The sequence below is a fragment of the Tamandua tetradactyla genome, chromosome 12, assembly GCF_023851605.1.
Source record: "Tamandua tetradactyla isolate mTamTet1 chromosome 12, mTamTet1.pri, whole genome shotgun sequence".
Classification (NCBI taxonomy): Eukaryota; Metazoa; Chordata; class Mammalia; order Pilosa; family Myrmecophagidae; genus Tamandua; species Tamandua tetradactyla.
The window spans coordinates 29,118,629-29,138,285 of record NC_135338.1 but is presented as its reverse complement, the minus strand read 5'-3'; the positions used below and the strand labels follow the sequence as shown (position 1 = coordinate 29,138,285).

Sequence of the window (19,657 nt, the reverse complement as noted above, 5' to 3'; positions counted from 1 at the left end):
CCCTGGGGGACACTGGGAAGACCACTTTTTTCCTGGCTCCACCCTCTCCAAGCATTGAGGCCTGTACCCAGGCTCCCTGCCATCTCTGGGGCACATGCTCAACCCCTCCATGTGGTGGCAGCCAGGGTCTCCCCATCCCCCAAGGAATGTGCTCCACCCTTTCCAACGCCTGAGGCAGCACAATTCTTCTACTGCAACAAGGTGAGAGGCCCGCCTCTGCCTTCTGGGCAAACTCACCCTTTCAGCGTGCTTGGGTGGGTCGGTTTTCCTGGCCCAAGGCTTCTTGACTTCGGACCCCAGCCTCAATGGTTCTGCCTCTGAAGACATTTTACCTTCACTTTTTCTCTTTTCTGAGCTCCCCCAGTCAAGACTGGCAATGGTTCCATTTATACATATCCCATAGTGCTCTTACTGGTTTTCTATGTAATAAGCAGGAATCATGCCCGTCAGACAGAGTTTCTACAAATTTTTCCTGGATAACTCCATCTCTAATCCTGGCTTTTTCTGAAATGGCTGACTGATTACACATTTGGTTAAATCCTCACATGGGGTACTATTCTCTGGGGTCTCCCTTTCTGGAAGCCCAGAATTTTCCAGAACATCAATTTCTAGTTTCTTGTACCCAAGAGTTCAGTTCTCAGCTTATCTCTTTCCTGTCACATTTTGCTATAAGCTGCAAGGAGAAACAAGGCTGCACTTTCCACATTTAATTTGGAAATCTCTTCTGCTAAATACCCAAGTTCATGGCTTTTAAAATCTGCCTTCCAGCCAAAGCCACTAGTCAATTTTGCCAGATGCTGTGCCATTTTAAAACAAGGATCACCTTCCTTCCAGTTTGCAATAACACATGCCTCAGTTCTGTCTAGAGCCTAGAAATGTCTCTACCAGCAGTCTGTTCAAAGCATTTTAGGTCTTCTCTATCAAGCGCCTCACAACTCTTGTAAAATCTTCACCGTATCCATTTGAAAAGCCATTCCAGCATGTTCAGTATTTGCAAACCACAGCAGCACCCCACTCCTGATACCCAAATCTGTTCTGGTTTGCAAGCTAACGGAAAACAATATACCAGAAAAAGAACAGCTTTTAAAAGGGGAAATTTATTAAGTTGCAAGTTTACAGTTCTAAAGCAATGGAAATGTCCAAATTAAAGCAAGTCTATAAAAATGTCCAAATTAAGGCACCAACAAGAGGCTACCTGTCACTCAAGAAAGGCCCATGAGGTTCAGGGTTTCTCTCTCAACTGGAAAGGCACATGGCTAACATGGCAACGTCTGCAAGCTTTCTCTCTAGGCCTCTTGCTTCATGTAGCTCCCTTGGGGGCGTTTTCCTTCTTCATCTCCAAAGGTCTCTGGCTGAGTGGACTCTCCTGGGTCTCATGGCTCTGAAGCATTTTCCAGAATGGCTCCTTCTTAAAGGATTCCAGTAAAGTAATCAAGACTCACCTGGAATGGGTAGAGTCACATCTCCCTCTAATCAAAGGTTAATACCCACAATTGGGCAAGCCACATCTCTGTGGAGACAATCTAACCAAGCTTCCAACCCACAGTACTGAATAGGAATTAAAAGAAACAGCTGTCTCCATGAAATGGACCAGGATTAAAACATGGCTTTTCCAGGGTACATAATCCTTTTAAACTGGCACAGTGTCTTTGCCTTCAGTTCTTAAATATGTACCTGGTAATGGGATTGCTGGATCATATGGCAATTCTATACTTAGATTCCTGAGACTGCCAAACTGGCTTCCAGAATGGTTGTACCATTTTACATGCCCTGGATAAGTGTGCCTCTTTCTCTACATCTCTCCAGCATTTGTTTTCTGCTTTTTTGATAATGGCCATTCTAGTGGGTGTGAGATGATATCTCATTGTGGTTTTGATTTGCATTTCCCTAGAAGTCAGTGAAGTTGAGCATCTTTTCATATGCCTTATACCCATCTGTACTTCCTCTTCCGAGAAGTATCTGTTCATATCTTTTGCCCATTTTTTAATTGGGCTGGGCTGTTAGTCTTTTTGTTGTTGAGTTGAAGAATCTGTTTATATATTCCAGATACTAAACCCTTATCTGATATGTGGTTTTCAAATATTGTCTCCCATTGCATAGGCTGCCTTTTTACTTTCTTGACAAAATTCTGTGATGCACAAAAGTGTTTAATTTTGAGGAGATCTGATTTAGCTATTTCTTTTTTCAATGCTTTTGCTTTGGGTGAAAAGTCTAGGAAACCACCTCTTATTACAAGATTTATACAGTATTTTCCTACATTTTCTTGTACAGTCTTAGTTTGAATCTTTAGGTGCTTGATTCATTTTCGGCTAATTTTTTTTCAAGGTTCTATGAAATTATTGTGTTCAAATAAGCTAACCATACATGTTAGACTAGATAGTGTACTACAGAAAATATATATTTCATACCAAGTAAACATTTCTTTCTTTGGGGTGACCCGTTTTTTTTTTTTTTTTTGTAGCATGTATCAGACTTTTATTCCTTTTTATGACTAAATAAAATTCCATTGTATGCACAATACGACATTTTGTTTAACCATTCATCTGTTGATGGAATTTTGGGTTGTTTCCATTTTTTGACTATTGTGAATAATGCTGCTATGAACATCGGTTTGCAAATATCTGTTTGAGTCCCTGCTTTCAATTCTTTTGGGTATATACCTAGAAGTATGAATGTCAGGTCATATGGTCGTTTCCTGTTTAAATTTTTGAGGAACTGCCAAACTGATTTCCACAGAGGCTACGCCATTTTATATTCCCATCAACAATGTACAATGGTTCCTATTTCTCCACATCCTCAGTAGTGCTTGTTATTTTCCATTTTAATAATAGCAATTTTAATGTGAAGTGGTACTTCATTTGATTTGTATCTTCATAATAGCTAATGATGTTGAGTATCTTTTCATGTGCTCAGTGGCCATTTGTATATTTTCTTTGCAGAAATGTGAATTCAAGTCTTTTGCCTATTTTTTTATTAATTAAAAAAAATTAACTAACACATTTAGAAATCATTCCATTCTACATATGCAATCAGTAATTCTTAATATCACATAGATGTATGATCATCATTTCTTAGTACATTTGCATCGATTTAGAAAAAGAAATAGCAAGACAATAAAAAAAGAAATAAAATGATAATATAGAGAAAAAAATAAAAATAAAAAATACAAAAAATACATATTAAAAAAACAGAACAAACAAACAAATAAAAAAAAGAAACTATAGTCAGATGCAGCTTCATTCAGTGTTTTAACATAATTACATTGCAATTAGGTAGCATTGTGCTGTCCATTTTTGAGTTTTTGTATCTAGTCCTGTTGCACAGTCTATATCCCTTCAGCTCCAATTACCCATTATCTTACCCTGTTTCTAACTCCTGCTGAACTCTGTTACCAATGACATATTCCAAGTTTATTCTCTAATGTCGGTTCACATCAGTGGGACCATACAGTATTTGTCCTTTAGTTTTTGGCTAGACTCACTCAGCATAATGTTCTCTAGGTCCATCCATGTTATTACATGCTTCATAAGTTTAGTCTGTCTTAAAGCTGCATAATATTCCATCGTAGGTATATGCCACAGTTTGTTTAGCCACTCGTCTGTTGATGAACATTTTGGCTGTTTCCATCTCTTTGCGATTGTAAATAATGCTGCTATAAACATTGGTGTGCAAATGTCCGTTTGTGTCTTTGCCCTTAAGTCCTTTGAGTAGATACCTAGCAATGGTATTGCTGGGTCGTATGGCAATTCTATATTCAGCTTTTTGAGGAACCGCCAAACTGCCTTCCACAGTGGTTGCACCCTTTGACATTCCCACCAACAGTGGATAAGTGTGCCTCTTTCTCCGCATCCTCTCCAGCACTTGTCATTTTCTGTTTTGTTGATAATGGCCATTCTGGTGGGTGTGAGATGATATCTCATTGTGGTTTTGATTTGCATTTCTCTAATGGCCAGGGACATTGAGCATCTCTTCATGTGCCTCTTGGCCATCCGTATTTCCTCTTCTGAGAGGTGTCTGTTCAAGTCTTTTTCCCATTTTGTAATTGGGTTGGCTGTCTTTTTGTTGTTGAGTTGAACAATCTCTTTATAAATTCTGGATACTAGACCTTTATCTGATATGTCGTTTCCAAATATTGTCTCCCATTGTGTAGGCTGTCTTTCTACTTTCTTGATGAAGTTCTTTGATGCACAAAAGTGTTTAATTTTGAGGAGCTCCCATTTCTTTCTTTCTTTCTTCAGTGCTCTTGCTTTAGGTTTAAGGTCCATAAAACCACCTTCAATTGTAAGTTTCATAAGATATCTCCTTACATTTTCCTCTAACTGTTTTATGGTCTTAGACCTAATGTTTAGATCTTGGATCCATTTTGAGTTAACTTTTGTATAGGGTGTGAGATACGGGTCCTCTTTCATTCTTTTGCATATGGATATCCAGTTCTCTAGGCACCATTTATTGAAGAGACTGTTCTGTCCCAGGTGAATTGGCTTGACTGCCTTATCAAAGATCAAATGTCCATAGATGAGAGGGTCTTTATCTGAGCACTCTATTCGATTCCATTGGTCGATATATCTATCTTTAAGCCAATACCATGCTGTTTTGACCACTGTGGCTTCATAATATGCCTTAAAGTCCGACAGCGTGAGACCTCCAGCTTCGTTTTTTTTCCTCAAGATACTTTTAGCAATTCGGGGCACGCTGCCCTTCCAGATAAATTTGCTTATTGGTTTTTCTATTTCCGAAAAATAAGTTGTTGGGATTTTGATTACTAATTTTTGTATAGGGTGTAAGAACTGGACCCTCTTTCATTCTTTTACATATGGATATCCAGTTCTCCAAGCACCATTTATTGAAGATGCTGCTCTGTCCCAGATGGGTTGGCTTGATCACTTTATCAAAATCAGTTGTCCACAGAGGAGGGGGCTTATTTCTGAACACTCAATCAGGTCCATTCATCAGTATATCTTTATGACAGTACCATGCTGTTTTGACCACTGTAGTTTTGTAATTCGCTTTAAAGTCAGGTAGTGTGAAACCTCCCACTTCATTTTTCTTTCTCAAGCTATTTTAGCTATTCGGGGCACCCTGCCTTTCCAAATAAATTTGGTTATTGGTTTTTTCTATTTCTGCAAGTAAGTTGTTGGGATTTTAATTGGTACTGCATTGACTCTGAAAATTAATTTGGGTAGAATTGACATCTTACCTATATTTAGTCTTCCAACCCATAAACATGGTATGTACTTTCATTCATTTAGGTCTTCCATGATTTCTTTTAGGAACTTCTTGTAGTTTTTTTGTGTATAGGTCTTTTGTACCCTTAGTTAAATTTATTCTTAAATATTTGATTCTACTGGTTGCTATTGTAAATGGAATTTTTTTCTTCATTTCCTCCTCAGATTGCTTACCACAAGTGTATAGAAACTACTGATTTTGGGAGGTTGCTCTTGTACCATGCCACTTTGCTATACTCATGTATTAGCTCTAGTGGCTTTGCTGTAGATTTTTCAGGATTTTCAACGTATAATATCATGTCATCTGCAAACAGTGAGAGGTTTACTTCTTCCTATCCAATTGGATGTCTTTTATCTCTTTTTCTTGTCTAATTGGCTGACCAGAACTTCCAGTACAACGTTGAATAACAATGACGACAGCAGACATTCTTGTCTTGTTCCTGATCTTAGAGTGAAAGCTTTCAGTCTTTCCCCATTGAGGATGATGTTAGTTGGGGGGTTTTCATATATTCCCTTTATTATGTTGAGGAAGTTCCTTTCTATTCCTATCCTTTGAAGTGTTTCCATCTGAGAAAGATGTTGAATTTTGTCAAATGCCTCTTCTGCATCAACTGACATGATCATGTGGTTTTCCTGCATTGGTTTGTTGATAGGTCGCATTGCATCAATTGATTTTCTTATGCTGAACCAGCCTTGCATACCTGGAATAAATCCTACTTGGTCATGGCATATAATTCTTTTAATGTGCTGCTGGATTTGACTTGCAAGTAGTCTGTTGAGGATTTTTGCATCTATATGCATAGAGAGATTGGTCTGTAATTTTCTTTTCTTGTAGTATCTTTGTCTGTCAGGGTGATGATAGCTTCATAGAATTAGTTAGGTAGCTTTCCCTTCTCTCCAATTTTTTGAAGAGTTTGAGAAGGATTAGTACTAATTCTTTCTTGAATGCTTGGTAGAATTCATACGTGAAGCCAGCTGGTCCTGGACATTTGTTTTTTCGGAGCTTCTTGATGACTGATTCAATCTCTTTACTTGTGATTGGTTTGTTGGAGTCATCTATTTCTTCTTGAGTCAATGTTGGTTGTTCATGCCTATGATGGTTTGGTTCTGGTGTCAACTTGGCCAAGTGATTATGCCCAGTTGTCTGGTCAGGCAAACACTGGCCTGACCATTGCTGCAAGGATATTTCATGGCTGGTTGATGAACCAGAAGGCGGGTAAAAGAAATCGTCAGTCAGTTGATTGCTTTTGTGGCTGATTACATCTGTAATCAACTAAGGCATGACCCAATCAGTTAAAGTTTTTTTAAGGAAAAAGAGAGACATTTTCATTCTTCTTCAGCCATTGAGCCTCTGCTGTGGAGTTTGTCCAGACCCTTCATTGGAGCTGCCAGCTTCACAGCCTGTCTGAAGGATTTTATACTCTTCCATTTCCACAATTGCATGAGACACCTGTTTTTGTTTTTGTTTTTTTTTTTTGCATGGTATTCTAGTTTGCTAGCTACCGGAATGCAACACACCAGAGATGGACTGGCTTTTAATAAAAGGGGATTTATATTGTTAGTTCTTCAGAGGAAAGGCAGCTAACTTTCCACAGAGGTTCTTTCTTACATGGGAAGGCACAGGATGGTCTCTGCTGGCCTTCTCTCCAGGCCTCTGGGTTCCAACAACATTCCCCGGGTGATTTCTTTCTGCATCTCCAAAGGCCTGGGCTGAGCTGCGAGTGCTGAGATGAGGAGTGCTGAGCTGCTTGGGCTGTGCTACATTGTGCTCTCTCATTTGAGCACCAGCCAATTAAGTCAAACGTCATTCATTGCAGCAAGCGTGCTTCCTAGCCAACTGCAGATGTAATCAGCAACAGATGAGATTCACATACCACTGGCTCATGTCTGCAGCAACAGAACTAGGCATGTTCACCTGGCCAAGTTGACAACTGAATCTAACTACCAAACATAGGCAGGCACTGGGAATCGAAACTGCTTGCTGAGCCACCGTGGCCAATAGCATGAGACATCTTTATACATCTCATATTTACAGATATCTCCTACTGGGTCTGTTTCTCTAAGGGACGCTGAGTAATACAATGCCTTTCTAGGGAGCTGTCCATTTCATCTACATTGTCTAGTTTATTAGAACATAGTTGTTCACAGTATCTTCTTATTACCTGAGTCATTTCTATGGGGTCAGTGATTATGTCTACTCTTTCATTTCTGCTTTTATTGATTTGTATCCTTGCTCTATTTATTTATTTGACTGATTGATTGATTGTCAACCTAGCTAAGGGTCCAATCATTTTATTGGTTTTCTCAAAGAACCAGCTTCTGTTTTGTTGATTTTCTCTATTGATTTCATATTCTTAATTTCATCTATTTCTGCTCTAATCTTCGTTATTTCTTTCCTTTTGTTTGCCATTCTTTCTTTAGTTATTCCAAGTGAACCATTAACTCCTTGATTTTTGCTCTTTCTTCTTTTTCAATATAGGAATTTAAGGAAATAAATTTCCCTCTCAGCACTGCCTATGCTGCATCCCATAAATTTTTATACGTTGTGTTTTCATTTTCATTTACCTCAAGATATTTACTGATGTCTCTTGTAATTTCTCCCTTGCCCCCCTGGTTGTTTAAGAGTGTGTTGTTTTGCTCCCATATATTTGTGAATTTTGGGGCCCTCTGCCTGTTACTGATTTTCAACTTCATTCCATTATGATCCAGGAATGTGTTTTCTATGATTTCAATCTTTTTTAATTTATTGAGATTTGCTTTGTGAACCAGCACATGGTCTATTCTTGAGAATGATCCATGAGCACTTGAGAAAAATGTGTATGTATCCTGCTGTTGTGGGGTGTAATGTTTTGTAAATATATGTTAAGTCTAATTCATTCATTGTATTATTCAAAATGTGTTTCCTTATTGATCCTGTCAAGATACTCTATCCATTGATGAGAGCTGGGAATTGAAGTCTCCAACTACTACGGTAGAGGTATCTACTTCTCCCTTCAGTGTTGCCAGTGTTTGCCTCATGCATTTTGGAACACTCAGGTTCCATCCATAAATATTTATGATTATGTCTTCTTGTTGAATTGTTCCTTTTATCAGTACATATTGTCCTTCTTCGTCTCTTTAAATTGTTTTACATTTGAGGTCTAATTTGTCAGATATTAGTATAGTTACTCCTGTTCTTTTCTAGTTATTGCATTAAATATAACCTTTCACTTTCAACCTATATTTTTGTCTTTAGGTCTAAAGTGTGTCTCCTGTGGACAGCATATAGATGTGTCCTGTTTTTAAATCCATTCTGCCAGTCTGTTTTTTGATCCAGTAACATTTTACTACTGTATATGTCATAGCTTTTTTTTTCTCTTAACCTTTCCTGATAGTCTTCATTTGTACACTCTTCTCCAGACCTCTCCTGTCTTTTCCTATGTCCCTGTAGTGCTCCTTTTAGTATTTCTTGTAGATTCAGTCTCTTAGTCACAAATTCTGTCAGTGACTTTTAATCTCCCCCTTGAAGGACAGTTTTGCTGGGTATAGAATTCTTTGGTTGGCAGTTTCTCTCTTTCAGAATCTTAAAGATATCATATATCATTGCCTTCTTGCCTCCATGGTTTCTGCTGAAAAATCCACACATAGTCTTATCAAGCTTCCCTTGTACGTATGTGATGGATTGCTTTTCTCTTGCTGCTTTCAAAATTCTCTTTGTCTTTAATATTTGACAATCTGATTAGTAAGTGTCTTGGAGTATGCCTATATGATCCATTCTGTTTGGGGTACGCTGCACTTCTTGGATCTGTAATTTTATGTCTTTCATTAGAGATAGGAAGTTTTCAGTGATTATTCCCTCCATTAGTTTTTCTGTTCCTCTTCCCTCTCTTCTCCTTCTGGGAAACCCACAACATGTATAATTTGTGCACTTCATGCTGTCATTCAATTCCCTGAGACCCTGCTCATATTTTTCCATTATTTTCCCTATATTTTCTTTTGTGTCTTAGATTTCAGACATAAAGTCCTCTAATTCATTAATCCTCTTTCTGCTTTTTCAATCTATTCTTGTAGTTTTCCATTGTTTTTTTAATCTCTTCTATTGTGCCTTTCTTTCCCTAAATTCTGTAATTTGTTTGTTCAAACTTTTGACTTCTTCCTGTTTACCCAATGTCTTCTTTATATCCTTCCTGATCTCATTGATTTGATTTTTGATGAGATTTTGCATGTCTGTTCAAACATCCTCAATTAGTTGTTTCGACTCCTGTATCTCATTTGAAAGGCTTGTTTGCTCTTTTGACTGGGTCATATTTCTGATTTTCCTAGTATGTCTCATTTTCTGCTGGCATCTAAGTATTTGATTTCCCTAATTAGTTTACTCTGGAGGTTCTTTACATTCTTTCACCAAAGGTTTTCTTGCTGGGATGGCTTTGTTCTCTATCTGTTTTTTCACATTCAGTTCAACTCATTCTAGTCTTCTAGCATAGGCTCTGTTTAACTGATCAGAATTTTTCAGTTTTTATTTTTCTGCTTCTTGACCTTGCTAAATGGAACTTTTATTTATTTATTATTTATTTATTTATTTATTTTGAGGAGTGTCTCCTCAGATATCATTGACCCCAGTGAGATTTTCCCAGACCAGATAAGCCCTCTATCAGGACAGAGTAGCCAGCATCAGTTTTCCCTGAGTGTGAGACCCAGCAGGTTGTCACTCATTCCTATAAAGCCTCTAGACTTTGTTCTTTTCTTATCCTGACCAGTATGTTGTGCTTCTCTGTCTGGGCTTCCCACCAGTGTAAAGTGATGTGGTGCCTTTAATTTCAGCAGACTCTCTCTGCCAGGGGTGTGGTTGAGACAGGGGTGAGGTAGTAGGCGGGCTTTTATTGCTTCTGTTTTCCAGCCCCTAGGGCAAGAATTCTCTGAAGTAGGGCCTCCACTCTAGTTGGGCCCTGCCCCCATTTTCTTGGGGAACATAGGTTTTTAGGGAATTAACCTCTATCAACTAACTAGGTACTCTGTCTCTCAGACATGCCCTAGTTCTGCCCTTTCCTGGGGACAGTGCTGGAGTCTGAGAGTGTGTGGTAGTTAGGTTCAGGTGTCAACTTGGCCAGGTGAAGGTACCTAGTTCTGCTGCTATGGACATGAGGCAATGGTACATGAACCTCATCTGTTGCTCATTACACCTGCAGTCAGCTAGGAGGCGTGCCTGCTGCAATGAATGATGCTTGATTTAATTGGCTGGTGCTTAAATGAGAGAGCTCAACGTAGCACAGGACAAGTAGCTCAGTGTACCTCATGTCAGCACCTGCAGCTCAGCCCAGGCCTTTGGAGATGCAGAAAGAAATCACCCCAGGGAAAATTGTTGGAACCCAGAGGTCTGCAGAAAAGGCCAGCAGAGATCACCCTGTGCCTCCCCGCATAAGAAAGAAGCTCAGTGGAAAGTTAGCTGCCTTTCCTCTGAAGAACTAATGAAATAAATCCCCTTTTATTAAAAGTCAATCCATCTCTGGTGTGTTGCATTCCAGCAACTAGCAAACTAGAACAGAGTGCTTGCAGTTCTATCTAATAAATTAAAAGAAAAAAAGGGTTTACAGAGCTACACTCCTGCTCCCTGGGTCCAGTTGCATTGGTATGTGGTTGTTCTAGTTTGCTAGTTGCTAGAATGCAATATACTGGAAACGGAATGGAGCACGAACTAAATTCCACTATGCCACCATCTTGCCCCACCCCTCCTGTTATGTTCTTAAAGATGGGGACCTCTGTAGAGAACTGTTCTAGTTTGTTAGCTGCTGGAATGCAATATACCAGAAACATAACAGCTTTTAAAAGGGGGAATTTAATGAGTTGCTAGTTTACAGTTCTAAGGCCGAGAAAATGTCCCAATTAAAACAAGACTATAGAAATGTACAATCAAAGGCATCCAGGGAAAGATACCTTGGTTCAAGAAGGCCGATGAAGTTCAGGGTTTCTCTCTCAAGTGAGAAGGCATGTGGAGAACACAGTCAGGGCTTCTCTCTCAGCTGGAAGGGCACATGGCAAACATGGTGTTGTCATCTGCTACTGTTCTCTCCTGGCTTCCGGTTTCATGAAGCTCCCCAGGAGGCGTTTTCCTTCTTCATCTCCAAAGGTTGCTGGCTCGTGGACTCTCTGCATCTCATGGCTACATCAATATGCTCTCTCTGAATTCCTCATTCTCCAAAATATTTCCTCTTTTATAGGACTTCAATAAACCAATCAAGACCCACCCAAACGGGTGGAGACATGTCGTCACCTAATCCAATTTAACAACCACTCTTGACTAAATCACATCATCCAGGGAGATGATCTCATTACAGTTTCAAACATACAGTATTGAATAGAGATTATTCTACCTTTATGAAATGATATTTATATTAAAACATGGCTTATCTTAGGGGGCACACTTCCTTTCAAATCAGCACAAGAACTGAGACAAATTTATCCTTCAAAGAGCATGACCTTGCTTTTGGTTCATTAGATGCATTTTTTAATGGCTAAAATGAACTCTTTACACTTCCACTTAAAATTTTCAAGACCTCTTAACCAGAATTCACACACTCTGAAACAACTGGAGAGAAAATGGGAGGTGATGTGGGAAGGGATTCTGCCATCTCTGGTCTCATTAGAAATTATGACTCACTGAGCTCCTCACTGGTCTCTGTCCATACAAATTCAGGTCACAACCTAGTGACATGAGAATACTATGACCTGGTTATAGAACTCAGGACATTTGTTCCTTAACCACCTAGGATGGCCATAAAAATGGGAATCCTAATCATTCAAGGCACAGTTACAGTCAAAGGATGTTTTATCTATAGAAGGAAAGACTGGAGGATGAGCAAGAGAGTTGCCCTAGGAAAGGCAAAGCCTGCCCTTGCTACAGTGATGAAATTTATTCTATTTTGCTTCAAAGGGTAGAATATGGACCAACTGATAGAAATTTCAGAGAGACAAATATTAGCATCTAAAGAAGAAACTCCTAAAGATGGAAGCTGTGGGGTGAATGGTTAATACTGCAGGCTTTGGAAATACAGACTAGAGGATGAGAAGTCCCAATTTGTCACTTATTCGTATGTTACCATGGGCAAGTTACTTAACTGTTCCTGTTTTGAGTTTTCTGCCTCACAAAATTGTATAAATCAGGTAAGATCATATATGTATGTATATATATTTGTGTGTGTGCGTGTTTGTATATCATCAAAGCAGGGACCTTGACCTTCATGTTTAACTGCTGTATACTAAGTTCTCAATAAACACTAATGGAGAGATTACATTTATTGGGTCCCTAACATCAGGCAAATGCTAGGATAAGCATTTCCATTTATTTCAGACACATTCATTAAACATCTACTATGTGTCAGGAACTTGGGTCTTCATGACAATCTTAAACTATTACTGTTATTATTATTATTGTAGTGGTGGTTTAGTTGTCAAATACACAACTTTAGATGTTGGTACGTTCTTTATCATTAGAAATGCCTAAGCTGTTACTGGATGACAAGTAGGTAACATTGACAAGGAGATTCATTTACAAGTAAGGTTTGGGGTCATATTCAAATATTAAATTAAAATTCTGATTTTATATAACTCTGAAGCCACTTTTATTCTTTCCACACAGCAACACTGTGGAAGGGAAACATTTGTCCCATAAGCTTTCTCAGTTTAAACCATGCTCTTTATAAAGAGCAATTCAGGTGCTCTTTATAAAACCCTTTTGGCAGAAAGGTGAAAGATAGGGAGGGATAGGAGGCAAGGTCTACCTGGACACATTTCAACCTGGGATTCTTGTAATTCAAGGTGATCCTCCTTGGCATTACACATCCTGTTTTCTTTTCAAAAATTTTGGGGAGCTCTAGGTTTGGGATCCTACTAGACAAAATATTTCAGTGCTGATATAAAAATGTTTCTATATCAGAAAGATAATGAGCTTTAAACTCCTAACAAATAATTCAAGGCCATCTGAATGCCACCAGGAAGACAAAAGTCCTTTCATCTTTTGTAGCATTATCTTTGCCCTTTATTGTCTGGTACATTGTCAGTGCCAGAACTTGTGGTTGGGAATGGGCCACACTAATCATCTGGGTAAAATGGAAAACTGTTCCAAACACATATATCTGACTTTCCCAAAGCCAAATACCTGGCATTAGAAAACCTCTAGTTGACTGGTAGAAACAATAGGTTTACATCTTAGTTGTTCAGAGTAGACAGCTTCTGGGGGTGAAAGAGAACAGCTGAAAGAAGGGAAGTTTCCATCTGGAGGTCACTTACAACCTGCAAAGCACTGGGAGCAGCTTTTGGCTGTTCTACATCTCAGCCTTCCTGTCTGCAATGCAGCTGATTCCCACTAACTTGAATGTTGTAGAGACTCTGACTTTAAGATGTCACCTAATGAATTTTTGGCTAAGATCCACCCAACTCATTTCCCTTGGAGGTAGACTTAGGGGCTTCGGAATCCACTTTAGTGGATTAACGAGCCCAAAGTCTACATTCAGAATGTTCTTCCTTGAACATTCCTTGAGAGCATTCAAGCAAGTTTCAATTCTCACATCCTTCCTTGGATCTACAGGGTCCTAAAGATCTATTGGCCAAGCTGCTACCCAAGGAACAATGCCATCTATACAATGGCTCAGCCTTTCAAGCTCGCCAGTCCACATGACAGAAGTTGGTTGAATATCCTAGCATGAGGCCCCTCGTCTCTTCATACTTCGACCAATTCTTACCTCCACATTGATCTTCTGGTTACCAGATTATTGTCTCTAGCTGTTGACCTCCTTTTCACTGCTGAGTTTTGTATTTGTAATTCATTCTTCTTTATTCTGGCTTTCTAGTTCCACACCAATTTTGGGGATCTGCCTCAGAGTCTATATCCAATTTTGTACAATAGGTAGCCACCCTATTGTCTTCTAATGTTTCATGGAGGGCTGGCTTTATGGGGTGACTTGTACAATTATACAAAGTCCTGTGCTCAGAAGGGTCCCATACTTGGCTTAATGGTCTGCTGTTGCCTTTTGAAATTCTTAATAATTTTACCTTTAAATTTGTATTTATTTTAAGTTAAGTGTTATGGGACAATGGGGAATGAGCATGAGTAGAGGAGATGTGCACAATTTGTGCATCTCCCACTCCATGCTACCCCCTCACATGTAGCATTCACACTGCCCTATGAGCACAGAATTCCAGTGTATCCACAATGTGAGAGTTCAGTGAGACTCAATGCGAGTATAAGGCAAGGGTGAGTAAAGCAGGGGTACTGGCAGCCCTGAGAGGCCATGCTTTCCATTCAAGTGGGAAATTGCTTCAAATGCAGATGTAAGACAGTGGTGTTTCTAAGAAACACAAATAACCAAGGAATCCTATCCCATCCTTTCCTACTTATGTTACTTCCCTGTAGTAGCCAACTACTTATGCTGAAAAATTAGGTATAAAAAGAAAGGAAAACACAGGGCAACCCATATTTCCTTTTCTTTTCTGTCCTTCCTTACTCATCAGTAGGCCAAAGATAGAGTATTGGTAGAAAGTACACATATAAAGAGTTGAGTTAGTTTCCTGCAGCATTTCTACTATTCTAGTAAGATTAAGATACATATGCATACATGAGCTATGAAATAGAATTGTGAAATTTGTAGGATTCCACATACAAATTAAGAGCTTTCATATTTCCACTTAAAACTGGCATTGCACAATATAAACATGAATAGTAAAATTCATGCCAATCATCTTAAATTTTAATTTTCTTTACTTGAAATAACATTATTTGCAAATAAAAAAACACCAGGTCAAGTCAAAAGAATGATTATAAAAGAAAGGAAAGAGTTTCATATTTTAATACCTTTAATGGCACTTTTTCTTGTTTTTGAACAAGGAGCCCCACATTTTTACTTTGCATTCAGCCTGCAAATTATATAGCTGGCCCTGGTCCCAAGCTTCAAGATAGGCTGAAAAGCACTGAGAAGGCTGGTTCCAGATGCCTCCAACCAATGTATCCCAGTTGAATTTGGCCTTTTTGGGAAAGTGAACCAAAAAACCCCTTCAAAACATAGCTCTAAATGAGTGTGAAAATGGAGGTAAAATGAAGTGGTAGGGGCCTATCCAAGGAATCAGAGCATCCCAGGATACAAGCAAAAGCTGACACTCATACTCCTAGCTTTGAGATCCAATGCCATGGACCTCATGTGGGCATCCTCCTACTATGCTAGGATTTGAGCTCTGAACACCATTTGAAAATTACCAACAAAGCCATTATGTGTTGCAACCTTTTGATCATACCTCCAGCTGGAGCCACTCTTGCCCCATAGGAACAGACGTAGAGGAAAAGGCTTTGCCCTTCAAGGGGTTGTACAAGGAACATTCTGAGCCCATGGGAGGTCCTGTGTCTTGTTCAAGGTCAGAGCAATCAACAGGCCAACACATGCTTCCTCTGCAATCTCTGCATAGATCAGATTCCTAGATCTCTCCAGGCAGGTCACAATGTCTTTTTCTAACCATTATATGAGTCATATGAAATTCTGCAGAGACAGAATGTTCCCCCATCCCTTTCCTTGAATTTCTCAGAATAAGACATGCAAGATCAAGTTGACAGAGGCATCTTACAAAACTGGCCAGATCCCTTCCAATCAGAAGGAATTTCAAAGCAGAACAGACCACAACCATGGACACTTAGCAAATCACCTGTGCACCTGCCATGGGATTCCCTCAAGTCATTTATATAGATTGTTATACTAACATCCCCTAGCACATTCTAGCAGCCTCCTTGCCATTCTAGGAGCCTTTCACGCAAAGTACAAAGGCCCGCTGAGCCTAGGTTTCCTCTGGAAGCCTCACAACAGCCTCTTGTTTGGAGCCTTAGCAACAAAGCCTAACCCTCCAGGTACTTCTGGGCTAGTCCAAGTTTCCTTCTAAATTCCAAACCTTTCGGTGTATGCACAGCTCTGTAAAGAAATAAAACATATCTTTCAAAGAGCAGCCTCAAACTGCTCACACCTGGAGCCTGTTGAACATCCAGCATTGTAGCCCCGATAGAAGGGCTAACAACCTTTCCACCAAAATACACCTGAGTTGTTGGCCTATCTCCTTTTCTCAGGCACAGGGGGAAAATATCTCATGGGCCCTGCTGCACTGCTCTGAATCTAACAACAAGAACACTGATCATCTTTCCTTCCCTTTCTATCAAATGATCATTGTAAACACATATTTTTAAATTTTATAATGCTATTTAAAATAATCTTCATGAAAGTATTTTAATGAAATGTAAAAATGCTTCCGACATAATGGTAAGTGGGAAAAAAAAACCAGGATCTGTAACTGTATATATAGGAGGTCTTCAGCTTTGGAAACAGTTTACATTTATATATGGAAACAAACACAAGAAGGAAATACAGCACAATGGATTTCAGTGGTGGGACTAGAGGTAATTTTCTGTTTTCTTCCTTATACTTTGTTATTTTCTAAAAGGAAATATATATTATAAGTACATATTACTTTTGCACTATAACAAGAAAGGCTGTTTTCCCATAAGCTGGAACTTCTGAGTAGTGACTGATTTTACACATTGCCCCAAAGGAAGTCAACATCAGGATTCAACTTCTCCCCCCCTGGGGACTTCTCTGTGGCGTCCTCCTTCCAGCTCAGTTTTCTATACAAGATACAGAAGTGTGGCTTTGACAAGAAATGTTCAGCTTATCTTTTCTTTCTTCTGTGGCATGTGATAATATTGGAAATAGCCCTATTAAAGCTCTGAACAGAGGTACTATATTTCTTTTTCCTAGGTACCAGGGCTGAGAGCTTTCCACGGGAATTTAGGAAGTGGGCGTTAGAGCCCACCTGAGACGGGGCTCAAGGGACACAGTAGTTCAGAGGATGCTGACTTTGTGCATCAAGGTATGATGACAGAAACGACATGGGCTTGGTAGTTAAACAGCTCTGGAGCCTCAGGGTTTTGGTTTTTTTTTTCCCCTCTGCAAAATTGATCACATTTCTTTTATCAAATTGTTAGGAAGATATTAAAAAGATAATGTACATAGGGTGCCTAGCACAGTGCACACAATAAATTATTAGTATTAATAAGCAGTGGGGACTGGGGATGAAGGAAGCAAAGGGAGAAAATCTGCTATGGATAACCCCCTCTCCCTCACCGCCTAAGTTCTCCAAAATGTGTGGGGAGTGGGGGGTGGAAGTGTCTGACCAGGGTGGCCTCACCAAGGACACATCTTTGGTTTCAGGATGGAAATGCAGCCACTTCTGAGGTGGAAGGCAGGCAGTGCTAGCTACTGGCAGACAGCCAGAAGTGTGGGGTGAGGGGCAGCTCTAGAACACCCATGAATAATACTGAATATAAAACTCCATTATCACTCAGATCCAAAGTGTCTCTTCCTTCACCCATGACCGCCATGACCTTTATTTATTGGGCAACAGCCTGTCTGCCAGAGAGTTACTGGAAAAAAGGCAATCAAGCCAGACAGATCTCGTGATGGATTTAAGTATTCCATCTTTGGTGTCCTATGACTTTATCTGCTGCTGTTATTACTAGTACTGACACTAGCAGCACCATTACTACAACTGCTGCTACTACCACTCCTACTATTAATCCTTTAAGTTTGTAAACTGCTTCACAATTTGCCAAGTGCCTCCCTGACCTGGGTTTGTCTGATTAAAGACAACATCGGACATGGCTTTATAGGAGGGCAGAGATGGGATGGCATGAGAAACTTCCAAGTAAACAGAGCAGGTTTGCACTTAGGAACAGAGCAGAAGTATGGATATTTACTTTCATCCCCCAACTGCCTGGCCCTAGGCACACACCAACCCAAGCCACACCCATCCCCACTCCAAACCCTACTCAGCTCCAGCCAGTTCAGGCAACTTCAAGGGTTAGGGTCTAGGAGAAACGGCCTTTTATTTGGAGCTCCACCATGCCAAAATCCCAGCAAATGGGGTGGGAAAATGGGGAAAGAATGCTTCTCAAATATAAGGCCATGGCCTCTGCCAACATTCCACCTTCTCACAGAAAGGTCCCAGAAAGACCCAGATTCCTTTTTTCTTTAGGTTTTAAATTTTTCTGTGCCTGAATTAAAATTTTTTTTACACTGCCTGTCTTTAACCCTAATTCCTAAAGTAAACCCTGGAATATATGTCTTCTTATGCCCACAGAAGGGTTCCCTTTTCCTCATCTCTAGCAGCCAGCTAGTAAGAATAGAGCAGGGAAAAGGAGGATTTCTCCACCCAAGTGGAGACAGAATGCAGCACAGCTCAAGCCCAACCATGAACTGTGTTCCCTTTGAGATCTCTCTCCTCACCTGGCAACCAGAAGCCTCAGCAGAGCTCAGACGGAAGAAAGTGGCATTTTGGAATCCATTTTGCCTAGGATGCTGAAGGCATAGTAGCAAACTGCCCTTTGCCCCTGGGCCAAAGAAACTTGGGGAAGGACCTTACCCGCAGGGATGCGGTCAGCTGGGGAGAAGCCAGCTGATGCCAATGATACCAGAGAATAGTCAGGTGCGCTGGATGGGCTGCACCTTAGGACCCTACTACAGGAAAACGCGGGCATGCGGTGGGTGCGGGAGACTTAACCTGGGCGCTGCTTCTCGTATTTGGACCTAAGTCCACTGGTGAGTAGTAGCAGCAGCGGCACCACCAGGCCAACTGGGTCCCTTTCTAGTCTGCCCCAGTTATTTATAGGCGAGATTTACGATTTATGCAGGGAAAGGGATGTGGGATGACTATGGCCTTTGTAAGATATCATCCTAAAAGTCACACTTTTCCCAAAGCGCCTCCATCCCGGGTTCTCCTCCCCAGAGGAGGGGATCTGCACCGGAGGCACACCACAGTGGTCGACCGTGATGGAAGGGGGGCCGGGAAATGGGGACTAGCGACCAGCCGGAGGCGCGAGGACATGGGGAGGAGGAGCCGGGGAGCAGCCCGAGCGGCTCACCTGCCAGGCTGTTGTAGCAGTCGATCTCGATGGCTTCCACCGTCTTGCTCTGCTCCTCTGGGAGGCGGCGGGGCTTGGGGTCTCCGGCCGGCGAGGCCGCTCGCGAGTCCCGCTCCGGTTCCCCGGGGAGCAGCTGCAGCCCCTTCAGCTCCAGCAACGCCCGATGGTATTTGCCGATGGCTTCGCGGAATTTCTTGTCCTTGTAGCACTGCGCCCCTTGGCTCTTGAACTCGTGTGCGCGCCGGATGAGCTCGGCCGGCTCGGCCGCCGCCCCAGCCTGCACCCTCGCCGGGGCCCCTCCGCCGCCGCCCGGGACGCACAGCGGCGGCGGTGCCTGCTGCCCTTCGCCGGCCGCTAGCGAGCTCGGGTTCCCTTTGGCCCCGGCCGCCGAGCTCTTCTTCTCCATTCAGCCGCCGCCCCGGCGCCCAGCGCGCCGCGATCCGCCAGTCGCCGCCGCCGCCGCCGCCGCCGCGCTCTCCCGGATTTAAAAGCGGCGGGCGCCGACTGGGCG

The 19,657-nt window shown here is 41.1% G+C and overlaps 1 protein-coding gene across 1 annotated transcript in view; it reads right to left on the bottom strand.

Moving 5' to 3' along the window:
* The window catches only part of TTC9 (tetratricopeptide repeat domain 9), a 41,106-nt gene extending 21,554 nt beyond the window's left edge, over positions 1 to 19,552 (bottom strand). The window contains exon 1 of the mRNA XM_077122882.1: positions 19,147 to 19,552. Within this exon, the coding sequence (XP_076978997.1) occupies positions 19,147 to 19,552 (406 nt within the window). The remainder of the gene's footprint in view (positions 1 to 19,146) is intronic.
* Positions 19,553 to 19,657: the final 105 nt, after the last annotated feature.